The sequence below is a fragment of the Prinia subflava genome, chromosome 7 (assembly GCF_021018805.1).
Source record: "Prinia subflava isolate CZ2003 ecotype Zambia chromosome 7, Cam_Psub_1.2, whole genome shotgun sequence".
Classification (NCBI taxonomy): Eukaryota; Metazoa; Chordata; class Aves; order Passeriformes; family Cisticolidae; genus Prinia; species Prinia subflava.
Genome location: NC_086253.1, coordinates 37,072,941 through 37,099,337, shown reverse-complemented (window position 1 = coordinate 37,099,337; position 26,397 = coordinate 37,072,941). Strand labels below are relative to the sequence as shown.

General features: G+C 35.1%; 1 protein-coding gene across 5 annotated transcripts in view; it reads right to left on the bottom strand.

Annotated features, from left to right (window-relative positions):
- Positions 1–26,397, bottom strand: part of GLRA3 (glycine receptor alpha 3) — a 79,854-nt gene that overhangs the window by 38,655 nt on the left and 14,802 nt on the right. For 4 of the 5 annotated variants that reach the window (XM_063402185.1, XM_063402182.1, XM_063402183.1 and 1 more), the window contains exons 2-3: positions 19,721–19,848; positions 14,390–14,457 (exon numbers count right to left, since the gene is read on the bottom strand). In XM_063402185.1, coding sequence (XP_063258255.1) covers positions 14,390–14,457; positions 19,721–19,848 — 196 coding nt within the window. The remainder of the gene's footprint in view (positions 1–14,389; positions 14,458–19,720; positions 19,849–26,397) is intronic. The other variant, XM_063402184.1, reaches the window with a different exon arrangement.

Below are 26,397 nucleotides of genomic sequence, written 5' to 3'. Positions count from 1 at the left end.
TTCGCAGTCACATTTGAGAGTTGCAAATACAATTTTTGTATTCCGAAGGATTGTCTTGTATTTCCTTGTGTTTAATAGTCAGAATTCCATCATTACTGAGACTACTTATGGTAGACAAAGTGCAGGGAAGGATGATACAAGACTGGACAGGTTAGTCAGTTTTGTGAGAGTTGAAGAGTTGGATTTCTTTAAATTGATAATACAAAGGACGTGTGCTATAAATTATTTATTACTTGATTGCTTTCTGTAAGTATATCAAACGGAAGAGAAAAAGCACTTTAAATCTAAAGACAAGGATATCCTTCCTTTACTTTCAATAAATTTAGACTGAACTGAAATGGTTAATCTATTTTCTTATGCTAACAGACACTGGTGATATTTTCATTGGTCTTATTTATTATAGCAAATAAGAGGATTTTTTTTTTCACAACTTTGCACTATTACTGGAGTACTGTTTAAAGTTTTCATGTTCCTAGTACAAGAAGGGAGCTGTTTGAGCAAGTCCAGAGGAGAGCCACAAAGTTGGAAAACCTTTGCTATAAAGACAGGATGAGAAAGTTGGGGCTGAAGAAGAGAAGGCTGAGTGAAGAAAATTTTTACTGTGAGAGTGATAAGGCACTGGGACAGGGAGGTTCTGGATGCTGCAACCCTGGCAGCATTAAAGGGCGAGTTGGATAAGGCCTTGAGCAACCTGGTCTAGTGGGAGGTATCCCTGCCCATGGCAGGGGGTTGGAACTACATGTTCCATTCCAATCCCTTAACATTCCATGATTCTGCGATTACAGGGCTGAACTGCAGCAAGGATAGTGCATACATCTAAGCTGTTTGGCATTTCAATTAATGAGTGAAAACCTATTGCAACAAGCTCCATGCTCCACCATTAACTGTAACTCATTAATCTGTCAAAGATTTACCATAGCAGCTAAAGAGAAATTAACTGTGATTTAAATCAATTGCTTAGAACTTAGCTTTAATTGACACATTAAATCTGTGTCAGAGTACCAACATTTGACTAATGCCAAACATCCCTGAGAACATGCCTTTCTGTACTGAAGAGCTGTAGGGCATTCATTACAGGAAGCAATGCAGATACACTGTTAATTATGATAAAAAATTTGTCTATGGCACAGAGAACGCTTCTTGGCAATTTGTTGCTGGATATTTCCATATGTGGAATCTCTCTTTCCAGAACGGATTTTGGCAGTGGGTAAAACTAAGGATGTCCTTATTGTTCTGACTCTGGAATTACAAAACTCACAGAAAGGCTGAGAGCAACTGCAGTACGGGACCACTCCTTCGGTAGGAAGCAACTTTGTGAATTTTCTAGAACCACATGATCCCTCCCTCAGACAGCAATATCTTCATGGATGTCCCTTAGGAAAATGACTTCTTCTTGCAATTTTTGTTTCTAATCCTCCCACTCCTGCGATTCTTCTGTATATGGAAAAGCATTCAGTTCTACACTCAAACACACAGAAAACTTTTCTGTCTGGTCCTGCCTGAAGTTAGTTGGCTAAACACTTTGTGAGTGATTAGGATGTCTAGATTTCAGCCCTTGAAGGCTGAGGATGAGCAATAAAGCCTGTTCCCCTCCTGGATAAAAGCTCTAATCCTAGTCTAGATTGAAAATAATGGGCGCTCCTGCTCCCTCCATTAAGTAGGACAGCCAGGATGGGAGGTTTGGGTGAGGACTAACTTGCCTCTGGTCTCAGGAAGATTTAAAAGTTATTTGAGCTATTCAGAAAAGACAGTTGATGCATTTGGATGAACAGCTCTTCTGAGCAGTAGATTTTAAGGTTTAATGTTTTTAATATTTCTAGGGTTTTGGGCTTTTTTTGGTAAGTTAGTTTTTTGGGAGTTTTAGTTTGGTTTTGTCTGTTTCTCATGTGTTTCAAAACTAGTAGATATCCTAATGGGTGTCCTCTGAATGGTTTGGTTAAAAATTTATTTCAGTTTTGCCTAATTCCTTTCAGAGTTTGACTCCAATAACTATCCATCAGTACCTATATTGAAGTAAACAGAACTAGAACTCACTTGGCAAAGAGCTGGCTAAAACTAGTACTTCAACATTGTTACCTGTAATGTTAGACCTTTCAGACTTCCTTACAAAATTAAAATTCAGTGTTCAGCAAATAAATTTACACAGTACTTCTGCACCAAGAGCTCTTCCTAGGTATGCCACCTGTTTTCATACCCTTGGATTCTGAAGTGATATGGCTTCTGTTAGCATTCTGACTGGCACAAATTAATGCTTATTGCTTTATTTTCTTCTGGGACAAGTACTATCTCATTTGCCACCACTACAAATGATGGAGGATGAGAACCTACAGCAACTATTATAGTTCTGTCTTTGCATTAGAGGAAGTATTGGGTCATTTAAGGGATGCTTATTAGCACAGAGCTATCAGATTCTGTCATTCAAGCCATAGCTAAAAAAAGAATATAGTCAGTAGTTTCTGAGACAGCTCCTTGATTTTTGCCCTACTTACTCCCTTGTCTTTTTTACAAAACATTCAAAATCAGTTAAATTGAATATGCTACAGTATCTACTTACTTTCCATACCTTTTAGAGCTAAAACATTGCAAATAGATGGGTTTAGTTTATTTTAGCATTGAATTAATTTGTTGAGTTTATTATCTATGGCAATACTGGATTTTAGTTTCTGTGCTCACATACAATCGTAAGTCAAAGGTAGTTAATATCTAGGAAGTTTATTCTTAAAAAGATTAATTATAGTACTGACATACTGTATAATAATGTTTGTAGTAGCTCCTACTGCATGTACTATAATATTTATTAATTAATGATTGAATCTACTACTCCCATACTTAATGGAAGCTGTGTGTTCTTAAATCCTAATGCATGACATTAAAATCACATTTTGAAACTTGTTCAGTGTAATTACTTCTTTAGGCTTTAGCTCAGGAGCTTTTAAAATGTTTGCACTTTCAAGCAGTAGTAGAAGGGATTAGATGAAAAAGGACACCCCAATTACATGAACAAACAACATACACTAAGCCTCTGTCTTAATTTGGTCCTTGCCATGTTCTCAGTTGACAAAAGATTCTGCTTTATTTTCTGCAAGCAAATGATGCGTCCCTGAAGTTTTTGCTCTAACAACAGAAGGTACTTCTTGCTAAGTGAAAAGTTAAGTTTTTCTGAGATTATTCATTTGTTCACGTGAATTTTTGGTGCTATATATTCTATTTTGTTATTAATGAATTTTATGCTAGCCCTTTGAATATGACTGGTTTCAACGATAGACTGAATGGGCTAATTTTATAAATCTGTACTGAAAACATATATTTGAAATCACCCTGTTACATCTCCTCAGGGAAGTATAACCAAATTAGATCAAATACAATTTTGGGAATTCCATATTAAATTTCCCTGCTGCCTTCCTTGTGTTGGCAGACAAATATGACATTGATTAGAATAGGATAAGTAAAGAAAAATAAAAGGTAAAACTAATCTAGGTCAAGTCCAGAAGCAGAACCTGCTAACTCCTGTAGTCCAAACACCTGCTAAAGTGGGCTATGGGAAGGAATATATTTCTAACTTTAAACAAATTTGATCAGATATGACTTGACCTTAAATTCATTGATATGCATGAAATGCACTGAGAAGTCTATCAGGAAAATCACGTTTTAGCGGTTTTACAATGATGCCACGGTAACACATAAAATTTTATGTATTTGAATTTCTTGTATTTGAACTGTACCAGTACAGAGGAAAAAGAGAACAATTTTTTGTCTATCCAAAGACATCATCTAGTGGCATTTGAAAATCCCTAAGATATTTTGCCTTTTGGCTGATGGTTCACAAAGATGCATGTCACCTGCAATCCTGTGATATGTCTACCTTCCCTGATAACTCAGGGAGCCCTAGGGATTTTTAAAGCCACACTAAATGCACTCGGACAACTAAACAAATTTTTAACAGATGCAAACTTGGTTCAGTATCAGTTTGCTAACCTGTTCCTTTCATGAAGAAGTTAACTTTGTGAACAAGTACACGTGGGTCTAGATGAGTAGTAAGGGAGAAACAAGAAATGCCGATTTTATGGGCTTCCATGAGGTCCATGATGAAAGGGGTAGAAGTAAAGGTTACTAATTGAAAAGTGAATCCTTATTTTAAAAGATCTCAACTACTGTACTTTGTAACACTAGGGTAATATTAGAACAGTAGTCACCGGCACAAATCTAAAACATTTTCCCTACATTCGGCTAAGCAGGGAAATAGTCTTGTATCCTTGTAAGGTCTAGTATAAATACTTAAAAATTGAAGTTAAACTATCCAAAATTAATGAAATAATTAACCAATGTAAAATATAAATAAATACCTTGAAAATGGTTCTTATATTTGTGTATAGTATATATATATATATGATATCCATTAACAAGAAATGCAAATTATGTATTCAATATAGTCAGTTTTCTGAAACTGTAGAGCAGCCACATTCACAAAAATAAGGAAAAATATATTGCAAACAAGGGACCTAATAGTGGCTGACTACATCAAATTTTCAGTATTCGGTCCCTTCAATCCTGCCAGGAGTTAAGTAGCTAAACCCTCATTCAATTTAAATCTTTTAAAAGAAGATAGAGGAATTAAAAAGAAGAAGATTGTGAGAGATCCCACATATTGTAGCTTACAATGTTTGTAGATGGAAATCTTCTTTAACTAATCCTGTTATGTCAGTAAGTTAGCTTGCATATGTTCTTATACATTTACGTTTTGAAAATCCATTAACTGAAAAGAAACCTAGTGACTGAAAAATCAGGCAATGTAAAGACTGCTTATTTTTTGAAGCAAGGGAATAAATTCAGATTCTCCAGGAATGCTTTTGAAGATTATTGTTTTATCAAAATAGGTAATAAAGAAATAATGAATACCTACTTTTTCTCAGTTATGTGTGTTCAATACATTTGTTTTTAATTCACCTTCAATATCTTCATTCTTGTAAAAAAGTTTTAGGTCAGTATCTATTCACACTGCCTCAGTTTCCAGTGAGAAATGCCTTGAGGAGGTGGCTACCTGTTTCTTTTTTTCTTCTGGGAAGGAAGGATATGGGATTAAATTTGCTCCTGGGCAAAATTAAATTTTAAGCTTAGAGGCTTGCAAGTTGGGATCTTTCTGAAGTCTGGAGAAGGCTGCAGCTTGTTTGAGCTGAGGTAAAGTTAATTTACTCCACGTGGCTGGTACGGGGCTATGTTTTGATTTGTGCTGAACACAAGGTTCATAATATAGAGGTGTTCTTCTGTTATTGCTGAGCAGTGCTTTAGAGCCAAAGCATTTTTTTTTGGTTTTCCAGGTGCCGTGCTGGTGAAGCGACTGGAGGTTCATGGGAAACTGGGAAGAGACAGAGCTGCCATGGTTAACACCCACTGACCAAGGTGATACACCATACCATATGGCATCATGCTCAGTATATATCGGGGGGGAGAAAGGGGTAGGGGGGCAAGAAGAAGGAGGGGCATATTTAGAGTGATGTTGTTTTTCTTCTCAAGTAACTGTTATGTGTAATGGAGCCCTGTGTTCCTGGGAATGGCTGAACACCTGCCTGCCCATGGGAAGCAGTGAATTCATTCCTTGTTTAGCTTTGCTTGTGTGCACAGCTTTTGCTTGCCCTATTAAACTGTCTTTATCTCAGCCCACGAGTTCTCTGACTTTTCCCCTTCCAATCAATTCTCTCTCTGATCCCACTGGTGGAGGAATGCGTGAGCGGCTGTGCAGTACTGCTTTGCTGGCTGGGGTTGTATCATGACAAGAAGGATTTTTGTTGGCTTTGCAGTGCTTCTCAGCCCTGGATGAAATTGTTGAGAAATTCAAAGCCTCTGCAAGCTGAAGCACTAAAAGCAAAGGAGCAGAGAAGCCTGTGAGTTGGGATTACCTGCAATTTGGAGGAAGGGAGGAAGGGAGGAAGGGAGAAAGGGAGGAAGGGAGGAAGGGAGGAAGGGAGGAAGGGAGGAAGGGAGGAAGGGAGGAAGGGAGGAAGGTGTCAATCTGTAGATCTCTGTCTAGAGACACCTGTCTGATGAATCTCAACAGCAGAGCAGCACTTCCTGGGTAAGATGGTTAATTAGATAAAGGGTCAAATGAAAGCACTTAGGAGTGAGAGAAGAGATAATCCAATTTCTGTGCTGAAGGAGATGGCTGGTGCTGCTGAGGTCCACATAATATGTCTGAGATTCTGAAGTCATAAGGGTTATTTTGTGCAAAACAAAATCAAAACATCTGAGAGATGCTCATTTTTTAAAACTTGTAAATTGGTATTAGGATCTAAAAGGATTTGGGGGTGGGGGGTGGAAAGAGGTCTTACACTATTGATATAATGGCAGTAATGACATAGGGAGTAGCATGTCAGTAAAAAATGCTTATCAGACCACACCTTACTGTGATCATATTGACTTTTAAAGAAAATTAAAGCCTGAATCACAGACTTATAATACTTCTTGTTCTGCTAGCTTTAAATGTCCATAATTAATAGCATGCTGTGTATTGTCTATGGAAAAAGAAAATTGTTACGTAAAAACCAGATTCCTACAAGAACTTTTGATAAACTGTATAACTTTACTATTTCATTTTCAAGTATTATAAAATGGTTTCAACTTTTTTTCAATATATGATTTACAATATATCTTTGCACCATGGATTTGATGTATGAAAGTCTGAGCATACAGCTCTTTCATGCTGAGTGATTACTTTGGCTACTGCAATTAAAAATTCACACCCAGCATATGCACACTCAGAGAGCAGGAAGTACCAAGTTTTTGGAACAGAATGAAGACATGATGGGAGAACGGATTTTTTAAGTGATGCTAAAATGATGGCTTGAAACTTATTCAAATCAAGAATTCTGAGGTCATGTAGAATGTTTGTGCTGGGAACTTTTCCGGGCATATTTACTAAACGCAAGAAGAGAAATTAGAAACAAAGGTGACAATCCGAAAATCTTTCATTTTCTTAATTCAGGTTCATTCAACAACTATTCTAAAGTCCACTGTAGCTTTTGTTACTGTAAACAGAGTTAGCAAATTGCAGGTTCATGCAAAACTGAGGGAGACAGGCTACAGTCTTATAGTGATGGATGGGGATTTATGGACTTACGTCCTGTTAGCATTAATGGGAGTTAAGGACAAAATCCACATATGTCATGATGAGATTCATTTCCATTGCTTAAATATATATCATGAAGCAGCTACACTAAAAATATTTTTTAAATTATTACTTTTGACCTAGTCCTTTGATTTAATTATTTTTTATAATGTTTTTACACTGGTATCTATTTTATAATTCTAGGAAACATCACAAGTGTTCCATAATCATAACCCCAAGGGAGTTCATATTTCATGATTGCAACAAAATAAGAAACTTCATAAACTGCATACCTCATATGATGTGAACAGACCTATGTAGTGATGTCACAATCTTATTTTCACAGATACTGTGATTTCCTACAATAGTGACTGAGTAGAACTCTGCTTGCAAATTAGATATTTTCACAGCTTTTTCTAGATAATGCTGCAACTGTTATACCAGGATGTAGATTTTCGGGAACAGACTACCTGATAATAGCCTTCAAACATATTGAAAAGACTAATAAAATAATGTGGAAGTAAGTAAGAAGATACTGGAAGGGATGGAAGTAATGCCACATGATTTCATAGTGTAGTGCTGTACAAGAAATGGTTTTCCCTTTAATTGAGAAAGAGCTATCAGAGGAAGAGGAACCAATATAAACAAACAGAGATAAGGGGAAATCAGTGGTGTGAACTGTTCCCCAGCTTTGCTAGAAGATTAGATTACTTTAGGTAAACAAAGGATGTAAAAAATTAAGTAAATGCTAAGTCTCCCTCAGAACAAGAAGGTAAAGATCCTGGAAAAACCTTTGATAAGTTTGTAAAGAAACCATTTGGGGTTTAGGAAGCATTAGAACAGGTGATGAGTAGTACTTAAAGCAGCATTGTATGCAGTAGCAAGGGCTTGAGCTGATGATGTAGGAGGTAACTTCACGTCTTCTGTACCTAATAATTGTAGTAAGTGCTATTGGGAAATAGAAAGTTTTGTGTCTATAAATGGAACTTTTCATCTTTCTGTATTACAAAGTGTTTTGCAAATTCTTTAAGAATGTTTGTTAAAATGGACCATCTGTATGTCTGGATGAGCTGATTATAACACCTGTCCTGCTAAATATTTATCTATTTTTGATAAACCAGAAAAATTACTTTTATCTAAGAGTAGTAAGGCAAAGGTAGGTCTGGATTCAGCTTCTTCTTCAAATGAGATAAAAAATATTTGAAGCTAGGTTTCCATTAATGTAAACAAGAATTTAAAGAAATATCACCTGGCACATAAGCAGCAAGGCTGCTACTGCTACCATTTCTCTGGACCTAAGAAACAATCTCTGACTAGTGGGTTATAAAACATTTTCAGAACTTGTTTATACCTGAAGTTGGTATAGATAGCTGTGTTTGACATTTGATTTGATATTTCTTCCAGGACCAGGAAGTTGAAGCAGAAGATATAATATGCATTTGGTAGTAGTATGGAGATTTTTTTTGATATATTAACAAATCAGATACTTGACTCTCCTGTTTCTATGCCCAGCTTCAAACTGAACTCATTCTTAACCAGCACCCCTGAAAACATGTTCTCAACACCTGTCAGTGATGTGCAATACAAAACATCACCCTGGATCCACTGTTGCAAGCAGTTAGTGCCGTGTCACACCTTGCAACTTGGTGAGACATCTGGGACGTGGCTGTGCTATATTTGCCTTGTATTTTCTTGTCCCCTTCCACTTCATTATGCTGTTGTAAAGCCAGCCAGTGTTTTACCCGGTATCTTCCACCACAATATCCAGGGAATTCCAAGACTCCCTTCTAAAAAGTTATCCTAGACTAAAAGTTCCAGAGCATAAGTATCCAAAAAAGTGTTTTTCATTTCTGCTTGGACAGCCAGTGGGAATAGAAATTCCTTTTTAAATTTGAAAAAAAAATAAAATAAAAGCTATGTTTACAAATTCATATCTTGTATATGTAGTGATGTGTATTTCCAATCATATTTTGGCTGCATCCTATAAAACATCCTTATGGAATAGATGCTGTATCTTGGGAAGGTGATATGATCACTCGGCTGAGAATGCAGGTTCAGCAACAGGGTTTGCTTGGATTACTCCAGACATATAATAAACTGGACAGATGCAGACACACTAGAATTTGTAAAACCTCTGTCTATTCCTGACTCTATGACTCAGGATCAGGGTGGTAGAGGGCAGTGTATGAAAAATAAAGGATGTTATATAATCTGACGTTCAAACTTGCACAAGAACAATCAATTTTTCTGTGTCTTAATAGGAGGGAGTTGACTGTCAAACCAGGAAACATTTTTATTTTTAACTTTTTTTTTTGAATTCTGAAACTGTAAATTTGCCATTATTGCGAGGCCTTGCTTTCACTCATCTGAGATACAAAGCACAGGTGTTTCTTGACACTTCAGTATTAACACATTGCTGTATATACTGGACAGATTTTTCAATTATTTTCAGTAAAGAAAGGCATTTATTTCCTTGTATTTGAGACAACAGCTTAAATGATTAATTTGCGAAAAAAATGTTTGGTGAAACTCTTCAGCACTGTAATGTGTACAAGGGAACATTTCTTCCAAGCAATCTATTGAAAGACAAGCTAGAATATGTAAAATAGAACAAAATCAGAAATGCTTGCTGGAGAAAGATGAAGCTAAAGAAATTCAAGAGCTGTGGCTCATGAAAGAACAGTAGTTATGGTGCCTTAAAAATGGGTTGGTGTGGTTTAAAAGCACAGTTTATTTGTAAATGCAAGATCATCTCATTAGTAGGGGGACTACATGCTTCCTATCAACATTCAATTCTTCTCAAACTGAATCAAGATATACCCCTGAGTGAAAACATGCCAAGGCCAAATAAGAGACATGATTTTCAATTGTTAATTGAGATTAATTAAGAGTGTTAAATTAAAATTAAATTACTTAATTCAGTGTTAATTGTCTGCACTGTTGTTATTTGCCGTCACATCTCTCTGTGAGTGTTCCCTTCAATGCACTTCGAGCACATGCACTATGCTAAGCGTATTAGCACACACTGAGTAAAAAGTGCTGTAAGTCTGCATAAGGTCAGAGTTGTACCTGACCTTTAAAACCCAGAAAACCTTGAGCACATTTATCAGTCACATTTCCTAGAATAAAAGCAGACATTTTTGTATGGCCTACTACGTACCAAATGGACTAATTCTTTTGTGTATTCAGTATTCTGACTCTGAACATTTGCAGCTGAAAATATTAGCACTGATATTCTTCTTACCCTGTATGACTGAATAATCTTTTCTCTTTTTTTTTTTTTTTTTTTTTGGAATTGCTAACAATATATAGGACACTGCTTTTAATGATCACAAAATCTTTTAGCCTTAGGAGATACGGTGTGAATACAACCTGAGCACAGCTTTAGCTACAAAACTCTCTAAGAAACTTTTTACGGTATTGTGATAAAAGCTAAAATTTAGGTTCCACTGCACCAGTAAAAAAAAATTTTGCTTTCTTGTAGGATATGGTTTCCATATTGCCAATATAGATTTAATTTATGTGATGAAGCAATCCAACTAATTTGTCAGATTTTTAAGGTTATGTGTGCTTAGGTATGTTACTGTTTATCTCAAATGAAAAACTTCACATGTTACTTTGTATTGAATATGTTAATTTCATTATAACGAAATAGTAATTTTATTCTGGGCTTTCACAATTTTTTAATCTTTTATTCTTTTGGATTTCTAAATTACGTGTAAAAGCCCAGAATAACAGCAACATGTAAAGTATGAAACACTGGCCCTATATTTTCCTTTGCATGTGTGAAACCATAAGAGTTTTAGGTGTCTAGAGGATGAGTGTGAAATTCTTACTTTGTCAATATCATAGAGATATGTATGCACAGATCTAGTGCTAGTATTCAGCTTGGTACCACAGAAAAATTGTCGAGGCTGGATCCTAAGTGGTGCCAAAGATAAAAACTTGTTTAAGGGAGCTTTCAATTACATAGTCTACTTTTTTGCCTGCCTCCTCAGAGCATACATGACATAAATGTAATTGCTCATATGGTCTCTTAAATAACCTAGGTTCAACTACAATGACAGCTTCCAAGCAAGAGGTGGCATTCTTTTCCCTGCTGTGAACCATCTGATTTGTATTTTGAGAAAAAGAAAGAGAATATGAAATAACTGGAACCCACAGAAGGAAGGAAGGTGCAGAAGGTGCGGAAGGTGCAAAAGTTGCGGAAGGTGTGGAAGGAAGAAAGGAAGGAAGGAAGAAAGGAAGGAAGGAAGAAAGGAAGGAAGGAAGGAAGGAAGGAAGGAAGGAAGGAAGGAAGGAAGGAAGGAAGGAAGGAAGGAAGGAAGGAAGGAAGGAAGGAAGGAAGGAAGGAAGGAAGGAAGGAAGGAAGGAAGGAAGGAAGGAAGGAAGGAAGGAAGGAAGGAAGGAAGGAAGGAAGGAAGGAAGGAAGGAAGGAAGGAAGGAAGGAAGGAAGGAAGGAAGGAAGGAAGGAAGGAAGGAAGGAAGGAAGGAAGGAAGGAAGGAAGGAAGGAAGGAGGGAAGGAGCACAATTTTTTTTTTTTTTTGTTTCTCCGCCTCTCCTGAGCAGGTGCAGATGTAGATGAGCTAAAGAGAACTTTGAGTGCTTGACCGAGAGCCACGCCCTGCCCTTCCCAATGCACACTGCCACACACCGCGTCCTTACCGAAAGAGATTCAGCCGAGCAATATGAAATTGACACCCGGCTACCTTGCAAGCGACGCGGGGTTTTTAACCCCTTATTTTCCTGCCTGTTTACTCTGTTATGCACAGCCGAGGCAGCAGAGGGAGGGAGCTCAAAGATTTTGGTCATCAGCAAGGGACCCCGGGAGGCCTGGATAGAGACAGACACTGCCAGGGGCAACTGCAGCGACATCGAAGGACAGGGCGCAATGTACTCGGGCTTCTTTAAAGCTGGTAGATTATATACATATCCCCTTATCAGCTGGAAGTTTTAGATACATGGTATCAGTGGCTAATAAACTTGCACTTGTTGCTTACTTAGCCTGTTCTGTTTACAGTTTGGAAAAAGAGGTATTTATCAATAATTTGAAAGTCCTTTTTGAGTTTTAAAAATTGTTCTAATGAGTTAAGATGCAGGTACCTAAATTTTAAGGAATACAGTAAATTCAGTTGATAAAATAGTGGAAAATTGAAGACGCACTGAACTGAAGTAAGTTGACTTTTGTTAAACCATGCAGAAATTCAGTTTGTGAGATAATGCAAGACTGTTTTCATTGTCATTTAAAGATAGAAAGATTTTCGTGTTTTTCAGGAGTTCACTGTCAATGTCAATGACAAGAAAAGTCAATAAACCACAAAATTTAAAGTCCTATCTAGACAAAAACTTTTGTTCTTCGACAAAGAAAGATTTGAGTCTCTGAGAGGTCATCAGCTGCTGACAATAAATAGAAGTCTGTTTTGAGATATATCAGTGAATATATTATTAATAAAACACAACCATCCTGAAGGTCAAGGTTGTGCTTAAATGTCCAGTTTTTTGAATGCATAAAAACAAGAGAATGAAAAACCTTGTGGTTCTGACCAGGTTTGGTATTTTCTGTAACATATTACATTACCTGGAACTATTTGTTACAGACTAGGTCACTGTCTACCTTGACTGTTTCCATTTGCTTTTGAAGTAACATAGAGCAGAATGTAGTTTCATTATAAAATAGAAATATTGTACTAACTTAATGATGTTGCACTGAAAGGAAATGTTTATAATTCTCTGGTCTTTGGGGGAAAATACACTTGACATATGAATTTAGTCATCCTCTTCCCAAACTCAGGACGATTTTTTGTGTTAACCAATCAAGTCTTATATATATCCCTTAAACAGCAATCAAGTGGCTGGGTCTTTGCTCTTTACTGACCTTGTGGTCTATCTCCTCTTTTGGACCAGATTCATTCATACAGACATTAGGAAGTAGCTGTGGAACACTATTCTAATCATGTGGGTATTGCTTAATCCTCTGATTGAACTTGAATAAATCTCTCTGGATGCCCTGTCAATCTGTTTGGGATTTGCAATCTGGAAAGGCACCCAAATACAAATTCAAGTAATTTTCTAGCTGAAAAAAAGTACATCTACTTCTCTCAGTAGCATCTACTACTATGTTTCAAGGTAGGTAAAGAACAGGCAGTAGTTAATACCACTTGGAGATAAGGAGCATAAATATTAGACTCTATGAATTTTTCTTATTGTTTTCCTACCTACAGGTCCTTGGTCATGTTAAGGTTTTTTGGTAGGATTTTGTTTGTTTGTTTTTGGGTTTGTTTGATTTGGGTTTTTTTGTTGGGTTTTTTTTTTTTTTTTACTATATCAATTCAGTTCTGTCATTCCAAATACATATCCTGACCCATGTTGGGATTTCAGAGTATTTTTTATATTTGAATCTTACAAACTCCCACAATTGTTCTGTTATCTCTCTGTATTTTAACCCTCTCTGCCTCAAAATTATTATGTAGCTGTTTTCAAAGAGGTATTTTTGACTTTCTTCAAAAAAATGTGAAACACTTGTAGAGAGAAGGAATGCCAGTATCTCCCCTCACTAAATTTAGGTTATTATATCTGTTCGCCAAGTTACTAGCACAGGTCTTAGATTTAGAAGTTATTCTGGGGGTTTTCAGAAATTCATAGTTCAATATCTAGTTTTGCTACCTTTACACTCTGACTTCTTCTCCTTATTTTGTTAAAATCTCCTCTTTTTGTACTGTATCATCTGTCTTTCTTTAGTAGGCAAGTTTTAAGTGTATGTACAAAAGCAGGAAATCCACTTCTTTTTATTCCAAATCTTATATACCAGTTCAAAGTTTTAGTCATTCTATTATTTCAGTGCACTAATTCTATGGAAAAAGGACTTTAAAAATAAAATATACAGTACATCTCTGTATGCACTGTATATGATGAAATTTAAAAATATTATTAACAAGGTGGCTTAATGAATTAGCACTTTTGAGGTTAGAAAGATGGAACATTATAAAAAATAATATCTATCTGATCATTATTTCATTGCTACTGTCAACTAAAACTTATGATAAATGATAAAACAAATGATAAAAAAAAGTTCTACCCTTGGCTTTACTTTTACTTGTGTGTGATGGTATAATGATGAAATTTTTCTTAGAAAAAAACAATTGCCAAATTAGGAATTCTCACTTTCCATTCTCAGAGGTGGATTTCCTTCTTTGCTTAGGTCCAGGTGAAGGGAAGACCTAGCTAGTTTTTGAGCTCATGGAACATATTTAACTTGAACTTCAATCATTCTCTGAGTTAAAGTGTCTTACCATGGTTGTCTCTGCAATGGATCCAAAGCTGTTTATAAATATGTTGCATGTGACATTAACTGGAGGACCTGCAAAAGAGAAAAAAAAATCTACCAGTCCCTGTTCCAGAATTATTGCTTATTGATTGATTATTCAATATAAACCATTCAGGAGCAATATTTACTGAATTTGGAAGAAACAATGCTATATTCACAACTAATTTAAAGCATGATTAAATTGAATGGTTTCTAATAGTTTTCCTATTGCTTTTTCTCAAAAGCACACTACTTCTCTGGCCAGTTTTAGCAATTTAAAAATCCCACAGCAACAAAGTTCAGTATAAACCTGCACACATGCTTCTATACAAAAAACAAAAAACAAAACAAAACAAAACAAAACAAAACCCAGATCAACAACATCCCATTTGAAATATATAGTAAAAATATTTCAGTGAGAATGCATGTCACTTCTCACAACAATTAGGGGGAAAAGTCACTTTCTTCACTCAAGGCAGCTTCTACCTTCAATGTTATCTGTCATCACTGGGAAAAGAAATGCATTATTGCTGCTCTTATCTCTACTGCTTACAGGAAAGTCATTTAGATTCTATTCCCATTTCTCTTAAATTCACAAAATGCTTAAGAGTTCATTTATAACTGAATTCTTTGTTACTACAGGTCCTCAGTGAACTGTTGTTTTGTCTTATCTTGCATTTTGAAGTATCTGTAGTGGCAAAGCAGTCATTATGATAACTGAACAATGAATTGCCTCTTCATCGAAAAGGGTTTAAATTATTTTCTAGAAGTCTCTTTAAAAATGTCATTGTGGCAAAGCATGCTAATTTTTCCATTATTCCTTATCAATTTCAGTCCATGTCCAATAGAAACAAGGTTTTTCCATCTCAAGTTTTTTTTGTTACCTTCCTACAACTCAATATTCTTATATCTATAAAGCAGTTCATCATTGGAGAACCTGGATTGTTTTTGTAGTTGTAAGCAGCCTAACAATGAGAGATCTGTATATGGAATATGAAGACTGGTCTTATAAACCTTTATGTAATATCTCTTTTTTAGTATCACTGAAGAAAGAAACTGTTCTGCCACTATTGGTGGTTTGCAACTAGCAAAATCTAACATGACCAGTAAATTTCACATTAAATATTTGAAGAATCAGAATGTCCTTTGAAACTTCTGCCAATATGACAGAACTTGGAACATGCAGCTTCCTTTCCTGACAGCAAAAATTGTTTTGTACAGCAATTCTAACAAAACACTTCTACATGTACTTCAGTCTTTGCAATACGCAAGACTACACCTATGGAGCAGAATTCTCAGGTAAGGAGGTAGCACTTGCAGTCACTTTGGTACGCTGTTAATTATTCAGAGTTGTTGAGTATGTCCAATACTTCTGAGAATTCAGTAAAAGCTTTCCATGCTCAACTCCTGAAAATGGTCAAGGGAAAAAAGAAAAGCAGGGACAGTGAACAAAGGCAGAGTCACTAAAAACTGTCAGGGAGGAAACTTTACTCCTTGCCCATGTTAGTCAATTGTTTGCAAGGCAGCTTTTCTTTCAAACACTTCCATGTTCTAGTACCTGCCATCCTTTCAAATTTGATGTGATGTTCTCTTGTTTAAAATAGGACTATAAGTTAAAATATGAGTTTGCTTTATTAACATAGTTGCTTTTATTAAGAAAAAGAAAGCTCTAAATCACTACAATGCTGATGCCTAATTTCAAATTACAATAAAATATTTAATAGTTAGTTAAAAAAAGCACCAAAGTACAAGCTAAAGTAGCCTGCAAATGTTTTACCATTAACTCAAAGACACTGTGCTGAGAGTAAAAACGAACTTCCCAAAACATGGACAAAAAGAACCATGAATGAGAAGCAGTAAAAACTGGAAGTCATATCTGAACACAGGAATTCAGGCAAGCTGAACATAGATTAAAGAGAGGCAGAAAAGAAATACAGCTAAAACTCACTAGAGACACAAAAGCTAACCATGATCGCTATCTACAAGACATTAAAAATAGAAACCTGCCAAGATCTGAAAGCTGAAAGAAGATGATTAAGGTATAAAAGTATCCATGGAAGTGAGGAAGGTCAGAGCAGAAAAACCAAATGAAGTCTTTGAAGTAGCATTTGTCTGCAATTGCCAGCTGTGCCAAACACTAGAGCCATTCTGCTGGAATCTTGTATGAGCATTGTAGAAGACATTTCAGACCAAGTGAACAGGAAAAAACTGACCAGCTGAGGTGACATAAATCCAAACATTATAAAAATCTGTGCAGAATTGTGGAAATACAATTCATTGTGAGTCAGCTATCACCTGTGTCAATTTTTTGTAATCAGTGGAAATATGTATCATGTCCAGCAAGTATAACTTGAATTAAAAAATTGCCCCAGACTTCAGGTATGACGGTGGGGGACATGAACATGAACTTTATCCCTGCAAATCTTACCCCTACCAAACCTACCAGCCAAACTGGTAGAAATAATGAGAAAGAATGAAATAATTAAGAGATACAGATTAATATTATATAAATACATTACATAGCTTAATATATTTATATATTAGGGAGAAAGATGACAAAAAGTCAAAAAGTATGGAAAATTCTATGAAAAACTGCCACACAAAACCAGCTAAAGTAGAAGAGGACCCTTCATACTGGAAAAGGTACACAATAGGCAGTAATCTGCAAATATACAAATTCGTAAAGATCAAAAGGAAGTAACACTTCTCCATGTCTTAGTATGTCACATGGCAATAAAATCAGTAAAATAATCAACAAATTTAAAGCAAACAAAAAAATTATACTTTTTAATGTTCCAAAACACAGAAGTTTTTTTTACCAGAAAATAATGTAAAGATCAAAATTATAAACAGCTTCCAGAAGGGATTAGGAGAACATATGTAATTAAATTTTGTTTTTCAATTAAGTCCTGGATTTCAAAGTTTCTAAACTAATTAATGCTGAAAAATGTTTGCCAATAGCAGGGCAAATAACCCTTTGCATTTTCCTATGTAAATGCCCAAATTTTTACTTTAATATTTATATTTTTTATACCTAGGTACATAATTGTGTTCAAATTTGAAAGACTGTAGTATTTGCAGGAATGGATATTGTCTGTGATGTGGACACTGAGTAAGAGAAGCACCTTGTTATCCATTTGATATAACATAAAAAAAAAATTGCAACTGGAACAAAGCTTTTACAATGATTCTCAATTTCCTATTGTATTCCACAGCTGAATAAATACCATGTCTCCCCTATTATATTTTTTGAACAAGAACTTATATGCAGTATTTCATATCCAAAAGCAGGGCACATAGACAAAATACATAATTTTTTCTTCTTGACCAAGATTAATTATGAATAAAATTGGTCATTAAAAATCCTGTCTGAATAGCAATTTTACCAGAACAAAAAATGATTTAAAATTAATGTCTGAGTTATCTTATTAATTCTTATTATCTTTCTTTAAAACTATTACAAGTTTAAAACCATAAAAATGCATTAAGCCCCAGCACTTATAGGAGTATTAAAACGAACCAAAAAGTGGCAAAGTCACTTAAGGAGATACTTATTCTTAATGGTAGGTCTGAATCATTCTGGGCAGATCTGTTCAAACTGCATAGCTATCCAGAAGATTTAGAATGTGCACTTTTTGAAAAGGCACAACGTCAAATTAGGTTTTGTCTCTTTAAGTTTCAATAGTCACAAAACAAGGCTCTAAATCCTTTGAATCATACTTTCAAGAAGTATTGCATTTAATTTTGTAATCTCTAAACCATCTGCCTTTTCTTCATTGTTGCCTCATCAGAAGACTGTGACTGGATGCTATCCATGACAAACTATAAATTCCAATGCCCAAATCATATAGAGATGTATTTGAAATTCCAGTGTACTTTTATAATTTCATAAGAAATACCAGCATCACTAACTTAAAAAGAGCAAAACATTTCTAGCTGCAGTAAATCCTGGGTAATAAGTTTATATATACACAACCAACTGTTTATGGCTTGCTGATGAGGAAGTAATCTGACAAATCTCTTACATGGTCCTCATGAATCAGACTGGGCAAATTCTGGTGAAACCAGCACATAGCACTGGCTTTACAGTCAAAATCATTTAAGTTTCTGGAACTTGGAGATGTCAAAAAATTATAACGTTTCTTGGTGAATAAGAATTAAGATGGAAAGGCAGTGACAGATGACTTGGAGGAGAAAGTACTGTCAGCTTGAAGGAAAATTTTTGTAGTAAACATGGAGTAAAGACTTATAGTGAAATGTTAGAGCTAAGAGAATCTCTTGGACTCAAGAAGACAGGCATAGGAGAAAGCAACTAAGGCAAAGAATAATATATTTTTTATTTACAATAGTTTTATTCTTTCAAAACATTATTTATATTCTGGGCAATTTAAAGACTGATATCTTTAAAGATTCAGTAATAAATGTGTTTCCACTATAACATTGGAACTCCTTTTTTGCAAGAAAAGAATGGTCAAATTTACCTAAACTTCCCAGACTACAAAAGTTAAAATGGATGAAATTTTTCTGTATGATATTTTGCATATTCCTATAAAAATATGGGTTTTGTAATCTTTCATTAAATACTCTAACATGCCTGAGTCTGGGTAATATGCTAATACCCTCAGGAGACGTAGTCATTCTATTTGCAAACTTTGTTGTTTCAGTCTTTGAATCTGCTTTGTTTTAATTGAATCTCCTTTGTGATAAGTGCATAATAGGCACATGCCAAGACAAAATTCCATGTACTAAGAACTTGTAATTTCAATGGAGAACTGGGAACAGGAAAAAGAAGAGGAAAGATGGTCCTTTTGGTATTTCAAGGCACAGATGGGACCCAGGAGTGAGGAATATAATTTGGGGTAGAATTCATAACTAAGATAAGCTTTCTTGAGTTTGATAGTCAACGTCATTAACACACTCTTTAGAACCAGACAGATATGAAGATTTGGCCAGTCTTTCACAGAACTTGCTTTCCAGAGTGTTTCATGCTATGGCAGTGCAAGGTGGCAGTCTGAACCATCAGTAAGCATTTCAGGAAAGGAAAGAAACTAACAAGCCATATTAGACACCCCAATATCTAAGGATAAAGTATATTTATGAAAAGCCTGAAATCAGGCAGCTGTGAAACAGTGGCACGTGTAGTGTGTATTGCTACTGAAATCAGCTGCCATACATACAAAAGAAAGGCAAAAGAAGGCACTTATTTTTTTTTTTTGGTAAATGTACTTCATAGTTTTCGTATTTGTTTCAGAAACTACAATTTTGCGAGCCGTAACAGTTACATACTGAAAACCTGGAAGTTTAGTTTTGAAATTACCTTTGAAATTTGGTCTGATCCTCGCATCATAGCCTGACATCCTGCCCATTAGCTTATCCAGGAAATCGGATGGCGACATTGGCATGCTACGAGATCTTGCACTGTCTGTTTCCTTTGTGGCTACCAAGCTAACAGCAAGGGAAAACAAACAAACAAACAAGCAAAAATTTGTTAGAAGTTTTGTTAGCAAAACTTTGATTTTGTTTAGTCAAGCCTAGTTCATTTTTGCAGGAACAGGAAAACAGGAACGCTAAGATAGTCTTTCAAGCTAGTTAATACTTAAAAAATGGCAAAGAAATGGAAACATTAAGTTTGTTCTATACCTGTCATTTAACACATAAACTTTATTCCACTAAGCTGCAGTTATAGGTTACTTCTTCTTCAGAACTTCTAAAGATTAATGACTTTCAGTCAGCAGTAATCAATATCATTATCACAGAGTTAAATAACGTCATCTACAGGAGTAGTTGTGTATGTGGAATGTCATATTTTGGAGTCTGTTCTGAGATTGATCTATTTCAGGTGGGTGTGCTGTGACAGAAGCCTGGATCGAAAAAAAAAAAGTACTAAGGGCCTTGATTAGAATAGTAATACTATCACCAATTTTTGTTTTATGCTGATACATAACCGTAATAAAACAGATCAGTCTCTTGGCAGGTGGTATTCTTTAACATTGTCTTCAAGTTTCATTTTCTGTTGAAACAAAAGTGGCTGCTACAGTGGGTAAAAAAAAAAACCCAACAAAACCCTAACAACTTAGTGAAGACACTTTTTTAGGATAAACATTTCTTCTCAGGGCCATATGACAACAGCCATTTCCTATGGCTTCCTCTTCATATGCATGCAAAACTCCCACCGACACGCTGAAGTGTGTTCTGCACATGCTATGAGAGCAGAATAGTGGCACTGTGATCAGCCATGGGACCCAAAGGAGAAGTCTTTCTTTTGTGGAACGACTCTTACTTGAGTGCTTTCTAACATACTGGAAAAATAAAACAGTCAGAAAACACATACATTTTGAGTAACATTGTGATACACAGTGCAATTCAAACCATTTCTGGCTTTTGGAGTCACAAAAAAGATAAACAGCTTTGCATGTTTGTGCTCAATTCAAGTCAAAAACCTGTTACAGAAGGACTTAAATTTTCTTTACTTACCCAATTCATTGTCTCCTTATCAATTCACTCTTTTAGAACTATTTAAATATGGTTTTGCTTAGATGTAAACATGGGGAATAATGTAAAGCCTTTAGCAATTTTCTGACTAATAAAAAAACCCATGCTAAACTTTGCTTCTTAGCAAAGGTTGGAATATCAAAATGGAAAAATTCCATACAGGTATGTATGTATGCAGAGGCCATGTGGAGCACAGACTGAGAATATAATTTCTTTATTTTCAAGACTCTTTTACTCAGGATGTTAAAAGTTACAAAATTATTAAGAAATTTCCATTTAGAAAGTCAGCTAAAATTTTGTCTTCAAGTTTTAAATTTGGATTTATTATCTTAAATAAAAAAAGATTTCATATTTGTCCTTGAGAGTTACAAATTTGGGAACGTATGGAACATGAAAATAGAAGACTCTAGAATGCTATTGTTTGCTCCATTTTAATTAAAAATGGAAATTAAGTTGTAATATTACATCAGAAAGTTAAATTTTAGCCTTGAGTTTACTTGCTTAGCTAGTGTTTCTTCTATGTGTAAGTTGATTTGTATATTCTTAAATGGTTCCTAAATTGTTAAATTGTTGGGTATTTCTAAATTGTTTTAAATATTTTAGTATCTCTTTCAGTAAAAAATGTTTCTTTATTCTCCTTCCTAGTTGGCTAATCTAGTTATTTCCATTTCTGAGAAAGTAAGTATTCAACATATTCTTTTTATAGTTCAGTTTGAAATTATCCTATTGCCATAATGTTCATTATCAATCATTCTAAATGGATCTGATTCATCACATTATTACAACTTGTAGTGATTAATGTTTGTGTAAAACATCACTAATGTCTATAAAGCAAATAAAATAGAAGAGTCAGATTATCCTATGTTGGGTATTATCCACTTGGAAGGCAGGAGAATCGAATTACTGTGTGTATACACTTAGTATATACACTTAAATACTTAGATTCCTTTCTAGCAGTCTTCTATAAGGAATTTATATTTCTAATCTATAGTTATATAAAATTTCTATACTACAGGATATAAAATCCTATATTTTATTTTTAATATACATAAATGATCCAGAACACAAATATAGAAAGGCCTATTGTTAGCTTGAATATAATTTTCTTTAAAGGAAGAATTTGCTTCTTTACTTTTTTTACTTCACTGAATTTTTTGTAAATCTTTCCTTGTTGTACTTTTAGTTCTTGATTTGCCACGGAATAAAGCACTTTGAAATTAGGGTAACTGATTCTGACTGAGAAAATTAGTAATTGTTGTGACTATGGATTTTCTCAGTGACATTTATAATTTCAAATTTACTCATTTTCATATGATGGCATCATTAATATTTGCTTTAATTAATCAATTTTAAGTCTCAGAATATCTTGAATAATTTAGTGCCTGCTTATGAAAAGAAAACTTTCAGCATAATTAATACCTTTTGTATAAACAGAAGCCAGCTGTAATTTGTAACTAAATATTTCTTCAAGGAATGTTTTCCCTTTCACTAAACTTGGGGTTAATGAGTAAAGGCTGGTTGAGTTCTGCAGAATTCTGCCATTTTGATTTAACTTTTGTTGAATACATATATTTCAAGAATACTGTTTGACAAATAAAACCTTCATCAATCAAAACTGACAGGTGGAATACTTGTCTAGTTAAAAAGGAGTTAGACTTGATAATGTAGTGAAACCTGAGTAAAGCAGTGGATTCTAGGAAGGGATTTTTTGTTTCTAAATTAGAAGATTTGCTCTGCATGGTAAGGGCTCTTCAGTTTTATTGCACACTTTGAAAGTTAGGCCTCTGGCTAAGGGGTTAGAGGAGGGTATACTCCTTTCATGAACTAAGAATTGAGCTTCTTCTAGTGTTAATAATGCACACAGCTTTGTCCTTGGTACACAACTATTGCGTAAGTCCAGGAATGGCTTTGCGTGCCTCCAGAGGGCATTCATTCTGACCTGTCACAGTTCTTTAAAGAGTTTGTACATGCATTTTCTACCAGGCAGGATTATAAGAATTTAATATCAGCAAGATACGATGGACTTGTGTTTAGCATAAAGTCATTCTGTGGCTTTAAATTACTGAGAAAGAAAGCTGTAGACTTTTTTCAGAGGTAGAAGCTTCCCATTATTGAAGTCTCTTATTGCAGAGAGATTAAAACCTCACAGTCTTCTGGTCTGTTCGTATTTTATGGAGAAAAGTTACTAACAAGGATGCTCTCCCTGGCAGTGATTCTGAGTTGTCATGTGAGCTATTGGCAAATATTATTAACTGTTATAAGGATTTATACCATTTTCCAATTTCAGACTTAGAACAGTACTTGACTTCAATTTCCTGCATTTATCCTGAACATTTTAAAATGTAAATTAAGCCTTCAGAAGCAATTGAAAAGGAAGTTGTTAACTGAAGTTGTGGACTAGAATGAAGAAAAAAATTGAAGATGTCAAAAGATGCATTAAAAAATGATTTGTGACCAGACAAATTTACACCATCAAAACTTAGGTTAAGAATTTTTGTTTCAAATAAGCTGTCACACAAAACCAAATCATCAGAAAATTAGATTCACAAGGACTATAACTACTCCTGTCTCTGGTCTGTTCTGTCCATTAACTTCTTTTCTTACCTAAAATCTGACAGATCAGTTTGCATAAATGCCTTGAAGCATGTCAAGTTGGAATTTCAATCACTGAAACAGGAAACAATCTGAAATCACAGGTGCTTTACCTACAAAAAGTCATATTTGAATCAGAAACTGTTAGGTCAAGCTGAAGATATTTCAAGTGGGATATAAATGTTAGAGAGTAAGAAGCAGCCTGACACAGACAAGATGCAGCTTCTCTAGATCAGCTACCACATCCTAAATTTCAGAAAAAAACCTACTTTTAAGAATGGTGTTCAGCAATGTCATCTATAATCTGGAAAGAAAATGAAAAACAATTGATGGTTTAAAACTAAGAAATGCAAAAACAATTGACAGAGACATAAATTCTGATGACTTGAGGAAAACAATCTCTTTTCTAAAGCCAGCCTATTTAAGTAGAAGAGTTTAAAACAATTAGAGGAAGTATATTAAGAGCTGTATGAACCGGGAACCTGGGCAGAGTTGGAGAAGGCAGTGAAGAAGGACTCAGAATTCCTCACACAACTCAGCACAGTTGTGGTAAAGTTCTCACTGTGGTACTGTGTTATCCAGTGGTGCAGAAAGATTGAAAGAGTGAGCAGAAGCATGAAGGTCACTTATTATTTTATGCGATATTAATGAGACCAGTTCTGGGATGTTGCATCAAATTCCATGTCCGAGTTTTAAAAGGACATTAAAGCATTTGGAAAGGTACTGAACAAAGTCACTAAACCATGACCTGAGAGTTAGGGAAATTTGCTGCAAGTAAGAGATTTTAGGAACGTAATCTGCTTAGTTTATTAAAAAAGAAGAGTGAAAAAAATAGCTTGATTGAAGTGTATAAATAACTCAAGGCAGCAGAAAATGCTGGACATTTATCTAATGTCCAAATCCAAGAAAGGCAGAAGAAAAACCAATGAGAGATAAACAAATTCAAATGGGAATTTGGACACACAATCCAATAATAAGTTAAAAGAAGATCAAACTGTACCAACCAAGACAATACAGCTTTCTAGAAGAAACAATTAACAAAATATAAGGTATTGTTCTTCATATATGGCTAGCTTGGTGAAAAGGAATGAGTTCTGATATATAGAAAAGCAGGCTAAACTCAGATCAAATGTTACAAATCTCATGAAGATATCTTCAGACTGTGAAAAGGCACTTGACTGATTTGAGGAGCTCAAGGAAGAGAAGCAATGGGCATAGCTCCAAGTGTGAAATGATTGCTTCTACACAGAGGCTGGGTTTTAGGCTTGTAGTTGCTGTAATGAGGTTTGCAAGTTACAGCTGTAATGTTGGCTCATCTTGCTCAATTCCTTTCACAGCGGGATATTTGACTTACTAAGGAGTTGTATGAGAATCAGCTCCTTGCACAGTAGGGACTTCAGCTCCAGAATAGAAAGTGCATTTGAGCTGCCCATAAACTAGAAGCAGCTTAAAAAATCAGAGGTTGACCACAACTAGGAAAGAGAGGTAAATGTTCTGTCTATGACATGCACCTGCAAAGAATAAAGAATTGTAATCTAAATTATAATCTTGTCATGATAGCAAATGGATGTGAAGTAGCCAGGAATAAATTTAGATCAAAATTAAAAACTTTCAAGGACTGAGACACTTCAGGTACAGTTTAACACTTTGAGCTGAGAAAGATAGCCCTCTGTGTTTCAAGGTGATAGGTCTTAGGATGCTGTGACATGTATGACTGTGATTGCAGGTGATGGGACTCAGTTCTTTTTAAATCCCCTGCTTAGAATATGTTTACATTATTATTGATTCTTTTATGTTTTTAAAATAATCGCTGTTGCTACAGAAGTCTGAAAAAATATACTTAACATAGCTACACAGCCAGAGCATCAAAATCTACAGAATTTAAATGGATGATCTCATCTGTCATCTGGCAATTTAGTTACCAAGATAAAGCATGGGTTGTGAATCTGTGCTCCTGAAATGCCTATTTAAAGTGGAATTGTCTGTGAGAGAACATCTTTCTCTTCCCTTCCTCCAAAAGAAAATTGAGAAAAACTCTTCAAAGGCAATTTACAATCTCCACAAATGTTTCCTTCTCTAAAACATTTAAGGTTGCAAAAATCAGATTGCTTGCCCATGTCATCTTTGTTTTTTTTCTGAAGAACTACTGCTTTCTTGTTGTCTCTATCTATCCCAACCTCCTGGACATTTTTATCAAAGCACAAACAGAGGAAAGAAACCTTATATATGAAAGTGCTTTATATAAGCTTTATTACAAAAGTTGTATTTTCAATGGTAATTTCAGGCCCACTTCCTTCCACACTTATGTTTGTACTACAGAAGGTGCGGGTTTTACTAATTCCCCTCATTTAAACACTCATCTTCAAGGTGTGCTATTAAAAAATTCCTTTCAGTGTGTGGTTTCAGCCTTAAAAAATATACATTTGTTTGAAAATATCGAAGGAAAAAAGTAATGGATTACCATCAGCATTTCCCTTAAAAAGATTGTATCACTCCAGAAGGGCTTAATAAGAACAATATAGATACAGGGGAAGGAAGAAATTACATCTTACACCATTTGCTGAGTCTTCTCATTTTGTTGCTGCTACAGGAAGGTGACAGAGATAAAGAAAGAATATGGTGTGCTGTAATTATAGCTTCCACTGGAAACCTCCTAGACAGATGTTTCCAAGTCCAATTTAGGACAATCCGCTCATTTATCCAAATAAGCCTGAGAGAAGTCTCCAGAGTCTTGAAGACTTACTTCTGAACACAACTGATACAAATTACTTTTGAATTATATGGTAAATTCATTTTCTCCCTTCCATAGCTAAACTGCTGAAGCATTTCTTTTCTTGAAAATCTTACATTAACACCAAGTTACTGTCACATTTGTCTTGGGAATTCTTTTCATCTGATCATAAATTACTA